The following is an 11,395-nucleotide window of genomic DNA, read 5'->3' as shown; positions in this document are numbered from 1 at the left end:
TTCAGTTCTCCATTAAAGGGGATGTTTATTCAAGGAGGGTTATTTATCCACCTTCGGGGGCATTTATTTAGGAAAGAACTCGTTTAACAATACAAAAGCAAGAGAATTGGTAACTGTTGGCATTGTTCGGCAGTTTACTCATCGTACACTCAAGTACAAGTCAAATTTTAGGTACGCATGGATTTAAACTAGTTTACTTTTCTGCTGGTAGCATTTCCCTGTTACTGTGTGATGCAACAACCTATTACCTAAACATGTATGTGTCCTCCAACTAAATTTACACTACAAATGGCTCGGTATTTTTAACAGTACAGTCAGCTTACTACAACACACAAGCCAATTAAATAAAATTCGCATGCTAAAATGCCCCTTAAGCAATACTATAATGTAATTACATAATTACACAATACTTCTTATTCATTAGATTTGCACCCATTACATGGAAAACAAATTGAAGACCCATACAAACACATGGGTACTTTTGCATGTCATGTGCCACCAAAGAGTTACTGTTTGCAAAATTGAACTAGTGGCAACAAGCAACATACATAAATCTGTGTTCACAAGCTGTCTTTAATTTCAGAAAAAATTTGCCTGTCTCTAAAGATATTTCAGTGAACAGGGAACCCATACTTGTCATAGTGCAAAGTTTGGGTAACCTGTGCTATGAGTAAATTTGAATTTAAAATGTTTGACAGTTCAAAGATGCAAAACAACTAAAATTCCACAAGTTACAAAAATTATTAGCATACTTAACAAAAAAGTACATACAGTACTGTACATTAGGTGCATTTTTGTACTGAATTTGGAATCTAACAGATTAGAGGCTTCGTAAACCCCGATAAAAGTAAAATATAGCACTGTTAATAAAAAAAATTGAATGCTTGCTTGAACCGGGCTATAGTTCCTTAATTAACAAGACTAGACAGGTTTTCTATCCTAGGTTTGCAATCTCCATACTTGTAACAAGGATAAAAATGCAATACTTTGACATTCTAAAATCTACATAAAATAACCAAAACTAAACATTTTTCAAGGTGGTGACCATCCAAACCAATATATTAATATTACTATTACAACTTTATTATAATGAAGTTCGCAAATTGAATTGCTTCTCTTTATTCCGGCCTTATACCGAGTGAGCAGTTAAGGTGTTCAGTTGCCACTGTCAAATCATTTTGCAACAGCGGTCAGTACAGTGATTGACAACAGTGTTTCCTCGGACAAATGGCTGACCTTAACATTATTTGAATTTACTGGAAAGCTCCGTTGATTGATCACCCCTATCCTCTCATTAAGAAATCATGGAAATCATTCAAAATAATAACCCATGTGCACACTTGAGTAGGCTCGTTATAAAGACCATTGACTACCTAATAACACATTTATTTGTGCTCCAAATATTTTACGACCTGGATCATCCGTACTCAGAAATACTGTTAGATCCCGCTTATTAGAACATAGTTATTTTGAATTTCTGGTTATTTTGAACTCAAAACTATTTCCCTTGAATTTGCCCTTCAGTCACGAATTATCCGCTATTTCAAACTCCTGCTGTTTCAAAGTAATTTTCATTTTCTCTGAGAGTTCGAAATAGCAGGGTTCAACTGTATGAGAATAAGGACAAGTTTCATGGCAAAAATGTTCAAACAATTCTGCTTGGAAAAACTGTATTTACAGCAAAAATCAAGTTTCAGTCTGTTTTTAATTAAATTTTGGCTCATTTCTAGGGTTTTGTGCTGCTTGCATTTATCAAGTGTACTATTCCAAGGAATTTACGTTTTAAATTGTTCACTCCTCGGCCACACGACAATTCACACTTAAACTGCGTAGTTGCGGTTCCTATTCAATGCCAGTTGGCAAGGAAGAAAGCACAAGCCAGCAATCAAGTTCATAGAAACCATGAGCAAGTGTTTATCTCATAGTTAATGCATAACCCAGTCACTGATCCCTTACTATAATTATTAACTTCAGATTTATCCACAGTTAAGTATATACACTTCAGTAATAGTGTACAGTGGGTGAATATTCCAAGGGACTTCTCGGGATCAATAAAAAGCCGTTCCATAGCCAAACAGATTTCAAGTTTGTCAATTTCAGTCAGCCACTGGGTCGCACTTACAATAAAATATTACAATGGTATAATTATTGTTATTTAGTGATGAAAACATTAAAATATTTGTACAATATTATTGCATTTATGAGAATGGCACTTTGTAAAATATCTCTTGTGGTGATAAAGGAAGACTATTTAAAGCTCATTTGTGTCAGTAATAAGCTAATGAGAGATGTATGGACAAAAGAGACAATTTTGCCACATGACAGTGTTTCATGCAAAATTCTCCATGCATAAGAAATGGTGATTATTCTGAGGTTTCTTATTGTGTGCAAAGCATAAAATTTTACAATGTTATTGGTATTTCAAACAATATTAAGACAGATATTGTTACAGCAAAAACACCTGAAAAACCAAGGCATCACTATAAAAGGCAAAAAAATATAATTGAATGAACAGTAAAACTCTCAAAGCTAATAAATTTGTGGAAAAAAACCAGTTAGGTTAGCATAGTCTTGGTAAATAAGTTTATATGTGCAGACTCTATTCTTCCTGCTCTTAAGAGACTCAACCTTACAAATTCTCTACTGATGACATGCAGATAGCTTCACAGAGACCCATGTATTGCTCACATGTAGGTAGAGCTCTATGCCATCAAAAAAGAACTTTTTGAGTAAAATCTAAGACATCTTTAGCAGGGTAAGTATCAAAAACATAAAAGGAGATCAGTTTGCATGAAAGTTAAGGTCAGCATGGAATAAATCAATACCACAAAAACCAACCAAAACTATCTCCCATCCCTTCCCCCCAACTAATCTTTCCTTATTATTTCTACATCTACCTAAATAAGCTGTATTCATCAACCATCAAGCAATATTATTGTCTTTGTTTTTCATTTTGAGTAAAAACCCCTCAAGACTGAAGAATACTGTAGTCTGAGGAAGGTTCTTCACCTGGCTTACACGTATGTTTTTAGCTAAATAATTGAAATAAAAATATAAACCAACAGAATGCTGTTTTTCCACCCAGGTTGCTAGGTCCCTTAGGTCTTGCACAGTGACAAAAACCATGTCATCTTAAAATCTATGTAATAAATCCTGTTAAAAACACATCTAGAATTAAAATTGTCAGCTCACAGTTTCAGTTATCATACCCAAAACACTTGATCTTCTGTCTGTGGGCTAAATGGGTTGGAATCTTTCTTAGTCAGTGGTACTCGAGGTGGAGGGCTTGTTTCCCTTGATGCAAAGAAAGAAGAAAACTCATCTGCTCCATTTGTCTGGCGTGAAGAGGTTGATGGCCACGGTGATGATGACCAGGATGTGTTCCCTTGGGATTGCGAGCTTGGCAGAGTTGCCTTCATATCGTGTGTCCATGCATTTGAAAGAGCATCAATCTGGGATGCAGTTTCTGCAAATGGATTTACAGTAGTAAGCAAGCCCTGGTTTGGTTGTGCCATCTTGCTTGGCTGTGTGGGATCCACCGAGGCAGACACCAGCCACATTTCTGCATCTGACAGACGCTTCTGATGCTGTTGTTGGGTGGAGGCACTCCAGGAGGTAACTCCATTGACTTGGGTAGTTGCCGATTGACCTGGAAGTAGTTGTACTGGTGGTGGTGGTGCACTAGGTACATTCCCTCCTCGACTTAGGCTCAGCAAAGTGTTGGGGGCTTGCATGTGCGATGATGAATTTGCGCTCAGCCCATTGTACACAGTGTTCGGCTGATTTTGAGTCCCATTCTGTGTAGCTGTTGGTTGAGATATGGGTGCTCCAAAGGAGCTGGATGATGGAGCTGTGGTATTGTTCTGCAGCATGAGGGCATCAACTGCCGGGGGCAACTGAGGAACGGCCGGCTCTTCTGTGAGTGTTTCATACCCAGTTGTGTCTGATCCACGCAGCGGCATAAAAGACAGGGGGTTTGAGCGATACCTCAGAGACATGTGACGAGTGAAAGGCGACGGATTGAAAGGTTGTGGACGGGGACGTGCCACTGATGGTGGAGGTTTAAGAACAGGTGTGGCTGCATTATTATGTGTTGGTTGCTGTGTTGTAGTTACCACTGTGCCATTCTTGATGGGAGGAGTAACGACACTAGACGGTACAGCTGCAGCAGCTATTGGAGCTGTGCTTGATGTTGGCATGGGGGCAGGAGTAGGGGTGGTGGCTTTGATTTGTCCTGGAGAAGGCTGCTGTGGAGATGGATTGGATGGTGTCGAGCCATTCACCATTGGTGTGCTACTTGCCGCACTTGCAGTTGCTGCTGTTCCAGCAGCAGCAGCAGCAGTAGCTGCAGCAGACGGGGGGGCTTGTTGAGGTGGTGGCTGCCCTTGTTGCTCTTGTGGTTGCTGTTGTTGTTGTGCCTAAGATCAAAGTAAAATTTTCCATTTAAGGTATCAGTATAACCCATTTGACCATCCGCGCGCGGCCCGCTCTAGCGTTCGTGGCTTTAACAAAAACCCATATAAACCGTATATTTACTGGAAGCTTAATAACTACAGATTATGACCTGACCTGTTTAAAACGGTAAAAATTTACCGTGTTTCGAAAATGTGAGTATATTTACAAAGCTTCACGCACCCATAAATCAAGGTATATGCCCGCTAAATTTAGGTCGGAGAAAACGATTAACATGGCATCCGTTTCTTCACACATTAACCTCAAAAACTGTGTCTCAGATTTTTGGCACATGCGTTTGTTATTATTTTACAAGAGGATAAAGTTACAAAAGGGAAAAAAATAGGACTGCCCGCGAAAAAAAGGCATAACTTTTTAATGAAAAGAGTAATCAGAATTCGCAGACACGGTTTTGTCGGCGATCGTTCTGACAACATTCTCTCCGAATTTCAGCCAATTTGGTCCAGGGGCTGCCGACCTGGAACTCGAAATGCACGTACAACTCGCCTACTTTTTAACTTTCGAGAAACAGAGAAAAAATAAAATTCGGCGGCATCCAAGTGTTATGAGATTATCACACCAAGGGAGACACCGCAGAGGAATCAACTTTCTGTATAACAATAGGACTGTGACAGTTAACATGGAACAGGTACAAATTTCCGCGACGGCGCGCGGTAAATTATTCACCGGTGAATAAACCGCTTTTTCATGTGTGAAGTCAGAATTCCAAAGTTAGTAAACGTGAAATTATCTTTTGATTTACTATATTAGCGTTCGAAATTTTACGTATCGGTTGACTAATCTTCAAAATTATGACCATGTCACTGTTAACATGCCAAAGGCCAGTAGAAAGTTCCCGAGAAAATGCAAGCGCACAAAGGGAAACGCTGGAGAGGACGTCGTAAACGGGACTACATCGACTGATGTTGATGCAAAGGCAAAGATACTGGAAGAAATGACAATAGCTGGGTAAGAAAAAAAAATGTTGCACTGCTGATTCTAATTTTGTACAATCGATCTGCCTTTCAATTTCGTCCACTTCTCTTCGTCAATCTCCTCTGCTTCGACAGTTTCTTGGAACAGTATTTTAGCGCGGCTTGCGCTCATTTCGGCTTGCTCGCTGGCTTTGTGATCGCGATCGTTGTCGCATTCATCCAGCAATTTTTCTTGATTGTAAAACGAACCCTTTGCCGCTTTCCGCTAATTTAGTGGCCCACTCTTTGTTGAAAGTGTTTTTCGCCTTCTTTGGCCTTCCTTTAGCCGATGAAAACGGGCAAGATCGCTCTGTCTTCTTCGAAGACATCCGCCACTGGTTATGGCACGCGAATCGCGTGTCAACTCAGCATGATCTTGATGTCATGTGACTTCTTGCCTCGATAATTAATTCATTTGACAGAACTTGTCAACTCTCAATTAAGTTATTAATATGCAAAACAATCTTTCTCGCGCAATAACTAGCGGCAGATAAAAGATTTTTTCGTGGATTTTTTTTTTATCTTAAAGATTACTTTAAGATTTATCCAACCGCTTAAAAAAGTAAAATTATGCAAAATTGCAAATTTTCCCCTTACTGATACCTTAATGATTAAAATAAGTGGAATCTCATTTGCTATATCAAGGGAACATCACTCTACACCTCTTCCAATTGGCCTCTTATCCTTTCTGGTCCTATTGCTAAAAGATATCAACTGGTGGTTCTAGTATACATAATAATAAAACAAATAATAACAACACTTTGTCTATAATCCAAAAGTCCAATAAGGGCTCGAAAAAAGTGCTGTTCGGTTGTCTGGGACAAGTAGATTTTCCTTCTGGGCAAGAAACTTTTTATTCTCACTTTTACGACAGACACCAGATCAGGCAAGTCGTCCATGAACCAAATCATTGAAAGAGCAAGCTAAGACTTGCCCAGAGCAAGCAAAATTTGAGGGCTATGATTGGAATTCAAATTGTTTTCAAGCCCTGCCAAGGATGCTTTACAAAACATAACCAGGAAAATATTAAACAATTGGGCCACTGATTTGTCTTCTATATTTTGGGGACGTTTTTCAACATTTATTCCACTCATGCTTGTTAAATATGAGATGATTATAGCCAACTCCACGCTACACACCTTATTGTCTCTCTATCATTTCATATCCAACATGTGCTCATGGAATAATTGTTGAATACATGGATACAATTACACTCAGCTGGTTCTAGTGATCGTGTTTACTCAACTTTGAACCAGGAAGTATAGCACACTGTTAGCGCATAGAAATCAGTAATAAAGTCAAAATTACATTCATCGTCTTTTTTACCTCCTTGTGTTGCTGCTGCAGAGCTTGCGCCTTCTGTTTCCTCTGAAGACAAGCAGTGAAAGCGCAGCCAACGGCATGACTAAGACGCTCCCCCTGGTGAGGTAAACAAAAACAGTTTTGTGATCAATTATTTAAAACCTGAGTACAAAATACCTCTCATTCCATGCTTCAAATAATCCCAGGTGACCCAACATGAGTTTGATATTTTGTCTGGAAAAATGTAGCCCACTTCGATCTCTTTACATATTATAAAGTTCTGTTTTTAGTACAACTTAGGTCATGTTCTACTGGGATAAAACATTTCTGGCTAGTTGAGTTTTTACATATTCTTTTTGGGAAAAACCATTTTGGTTAATTGGTTGATCAACTTTTCACCCGGCCTCAAACCAGGTTAAAATGGTTGAAAAATTATTGGCAGCTGTTTACCATATTTTAACCGAAAACAGTAAGAAAAGTATTCAATTCAAAATGTCAACCGTATCAGCTCAAACTGGTTGCAGTTTAAATGGTTGATCCCAATAGATCACAACATTAACAGTGTCATTACTGTACTTTTTGGAAACATCATTAATTTTATAGGTACTAACAATAAAATTTGTCATTTCCCTGATCAACAAGGAAATTGCTTCTCCAACAGAGCACACCATAAGAATCAACAAATGCCATCTAAGTTGCATATTAGTCTCATTATTTCAATTTGTGGGGTATTTCTAGGTATATGATACATATTCAAACTATTCCCAACTCACAGTGTCTCTCAGGGCTATAAAGCAGTGACACATCCATCGTCTAGTGGTGCCTTCACGGCAAATGTACGAGAACACCCTCTCATTACTCGGGTCCGGAGTACAGAATGACACTTTTTCAATCGTCTGATCAATAACAAGTGACTGAAAAAGAAAACATTGGTTTTATACAGTACACTTTGATAAGATGGAAAGGCATATTGCATGAGGTTATACCCTATGTAAATATGGTGATGTCACATTCAAATTTTTACCTTGATTTATACATGTAAAGGAAATTGCAAGTCACTAGGCTCTTCGTGTTTACATAAATTGATGCGGCACACTCAAGTTACATTGCAAGGATATGTCTTGTACATGTGAACTTTGGAACTCCCCAGCACTCTCCAGTGATTGCATCAGTCTATGTAAACAGTCTAAATGGACAAACTCATATTTTCTACTTCCAACACTTTTGCTGTACTCTAATTTTAATACATACACTGTACATGTAATCATGGCTTTTGTACAAATTTCACAGCAAAAAAAATGTATACCAAAAAAAGACAGCACAAAATTAATTTTCGCACCTTGCACCAAGAAACTAAGAAAAAACAATTATCGTAATACAAACATTTTTTCACTGTTTTCAATAATTTGTTCAGTTGAACTGAATAAAATGAGACAGTTTGCAATTTAATATATATGCTTTCATTTGTAACCAAATGGCAACTCGGAAATTGTTGCCATTGCCTTCTAACTCCTGATTGGGTATTATAAATCAGTAAGTCCATTCCTTTAGCAAAAGGTCTATCACTGGGAGATATTGCATGACGCTGTAGATAATTCCTTAACATAGACGTTATTCTGATATGACTTGACCAATATTGTGTACTCTGAAGACAATGTCAGTGTATTTGTTTTTTTATAACTATCTCCAAATGTCATGCAATAAACCTAACAATAGTGTCATCCTCATTTTTGTCGTCTGAACGTGAGCAAATAGTACTAACATTTACTTATTAAACCTTGGTCTGGACACCTACAGCTCTTTCTCTGCATCACCAATACATTGAAAAACAACTGGCATTGAAATTACAATAATTATTACACAGGAAGTATTTCAATACTTGGCACCTCAACAAATCTGATGAGAAAATTGGTAAGAATTTCTGCTTTCCTTTACACCTTGTGCGTTTAGCAGTATGGACGTGATGTCACCAAGTTACAAATTAAAATGCCCCTGGAGTTAAAAATACTGAAAGCTGTTCCTGAGTTTCAGGATCATAGGCTGAAGAACAATTTGCATCTTAAAAATACCTTGCTAAGGGTGATACCTTCTCAGTAGGAAATGCCTTTCTAATTTAGTCACCACTCAAGAGCGTGAGAATATAAAACTCGAACCGCCCCAAGGCCAAAATTAACTTACTTGGTACAACTGAATGTTAAAATTTCTATTTCATGACTAAAGAGGTTGGTTTCCAAACGCACTTTTATTTTCATGGCGCGAAGATAAATCAAAATCGACAACTTTTCTGCAAAGTCTTGTTTTTCAGTTCCCGTATTTCTATTTTCAAAAGTCCTACTTTAAGTTGTGATGAAAGAAGCGACTCAGTGATAATTTATTGTTACTTAAAAAAATTTAAAAGCTGTAATATGTATGTTGCGTAGACATTGTTGAGAAAAGCTAAATTTTACGACCTTGAATCCTCAGTGTAACGAAATATGTTCCGAGTGAGTTGCAAGGCTTTTCCATCCCTTGAAACTAGAGGTTTGTTCGAGCACAAGCTTATAATTAAATGTTCTTTTATTTTGAATTCAGCTGTTTCAATATAGCTCCCTTCTAAGCCAGCCTACATCAGGTCAAAACTCGTAAAACGTAATAACTATTTTTATTTTTCGTATATAGAGTTAAAAAAAAGTTTAATCTTCCATAGAGTAAACACCATATGCTAGGGACTATCTTCAAATTTGTAAGTCCTCGTCGAGTATGTTCGGTTTTTCAACCAGATTAAAACAATAAACAACGAAAATCAAAACAGAGCTTCGTAAGAAATCCAAAGAATTCAGGAATTTCTTGTATAAGGTCCACTTCGAAGGAAGCTATCTCAGACAAGCGACGAGCTAATATCAAATTGTCGAATTTCGTCAACTGCTGGTGTTAAATTAAGCAAGTCCTCGATTCTTCAATTTATGAGGAGAGATAACCCGATACCATAGGTTTCTCGATGATTCGAAATTTACTCATGCCTCGTTTTATAAACGTCGCATCCATTGCTAATATATAAACTTCCTTGCCGATGAAAAATCTTCCCGAAGAAGGGTGTCGATTTAAAGAAATTTAGCAACAGAAAGGCAGAGCAAATAGAGTACAACTTGCATAAACAATATCACTGACTAGTGCGTTCTGAAATCTAACATTTAATTATGCCACCGAACTCACGAATTTTCATTACAACAGATCGATCAAAAACATGCTTATTGCTTCAAAAATAATTATTAAAGAAAACAACAACTGTCTCTTCCTACCTTCGTTTGTTCGTCCACAACTCGAACACAATCTGCCGTGACAAGAAGCTGCATACGTTTCTTCTTCGCTGTTCCAACCTGAACAAACGAATAAAGATGCTTTGAGAAGAAAGTTAATGAATTACGACTAGCTTATTGTATGATGGAAACCCAAATCGTCGAGTCTTTATTAAATTTGAGGATGGACAATCAGCAAGGGCTTCAGCGGAAGACCTCGCTTCAGCTCCGTGAAATTCTGCAAATATTGGCAGAAACAACGATAGCTTTTACCTCTTTCATCTTCCTGAATGCCTCTGCGCAAACTTGAGTTCCTCTGGACTCGGATACCTCGATGGACCCAACGTACTAAAAGAACAGTATGCTTTCAAATTAATTGTGGATATGATTTCCATCGTTTGACCGTTCACGCCTGTGTTGTCCTGTACCAAGATCCCGAGAAATCACGAACAAATACGAAAAGAAATAGTCACCAATACAAATACCTTAACTGGAAAACTAACACCTCCATTTCGAACTTTATAGCTGTCGTTTTCCCAAATTTGAGGCCTCACACTCTCCGGTATATGCCGTTTTGAACTCCTTAAACTTAAGCTTCGCTTTAGCCTATTCATTCTAGTTAAACTATATTAAAATGCTAACGAAACAAACAAAATTACGGTGAGAACTCAGATACAGTTTTTAACTGCATTTGTTAGACGTACGAAATCTACTCACGGCTGACGACCGGTCGATACACGCATGCTCAGTGATTGCGTAATTGAATTCAAATTATCCGAGTGAACGCTCATAACATGTCGCCGCGCGAACCTACAAGATTTTGACATTTCAAGATTAGCAAAACGCCCTGTCCAGACTTACATTTACAGGGTAATTGCTCCCTTATATTACAGCTCACTAGCTTACTCTAAAATGTAACCTTGCACAAAGATCAGAGTGTTTTAGGAGACCGTGTTTTCTAGTCTTTTCTACGGGTTAAAATTAGCTATTGATTCGAACTTCCGGTTTGAGTTCGAAACAAGAACCGAGAACCTTAACCGTGGGTAAGTTTTACAATTATTATTATTTTTTTTATTTCAAAAAGGTCATGACGTAGCACTTTTATATTAAAAATACTTCGTCTGCTTGACAAAGAGCTTTTTCCGTTTGTCAGATATATTGTTCTAATAATTAAAACTGTTTGATAAACGTAATTAAAATTTTGTTTGCTCGTCTGCGCCGAAAACTGTCTTGACTACTAATGCTATCGATGTAATATTGTCTTATGAAACTTTTTTTTTTATCTCTTTTGTTTAATTAACCAAAAGTGGGGAACTACCCGCGATCTGTCGTTTCAGCTCATGGACAACAGAATGAAACTGTTATCAATTAATGCCAATTGGGATTATATCA

General features: G+C 37.7%; 1 protein-coding gene across 1 annotated transcript; it reads right to left on the bottom strand.

Moving 5' to 3' along the window:
• LOC110063526 (uncharacterized) lies at positions 1-10,893 on the bottom strand. The gene is made up of 6 exons (XM_020770525.2): positions 10,489-10,893; positions 10,277-10,351; positions 10,007-10,084; positions 7,502-7,642; positions 6,753-6,845; positions 1-4,418 (listed from the first exon to the last, which is right to left on the bottom strand). Exons 1-6 carry the CDS (start codon positions 10,615-10,617, stop codon positions 3,204-3,206), a joined length of 1,731 nt encoding a protein of 576 aa, XP_020626184.2. The 5' UTR covers positions 10,618-10,893; the 3' UTR covers positions 1-3,203.
• Positions 10,894-11,395: the final 502 nt, after the last annotated feature.

The sequence above is a fragment of the Orbicella faveolata genome, unplaced genomic scaffold, assembly GCF_042242905.1.
Source record: "Orbicella faveolata isolate gen_17 unplaced genomic scaffold, um_ofav_v1 contig_15, whole genome shotgun sequence".
NCBI classification, from domain to species: domain Eukaryota; kingdom Metazoa; phylum Cnidaria; class Anthozoa; order Scleractinia; family Merulinidae; genus Orbicella; species Orbicella faveolata.
This window is presented reverse-complemented; position numbering and strand designations above follow the sequence as displayed.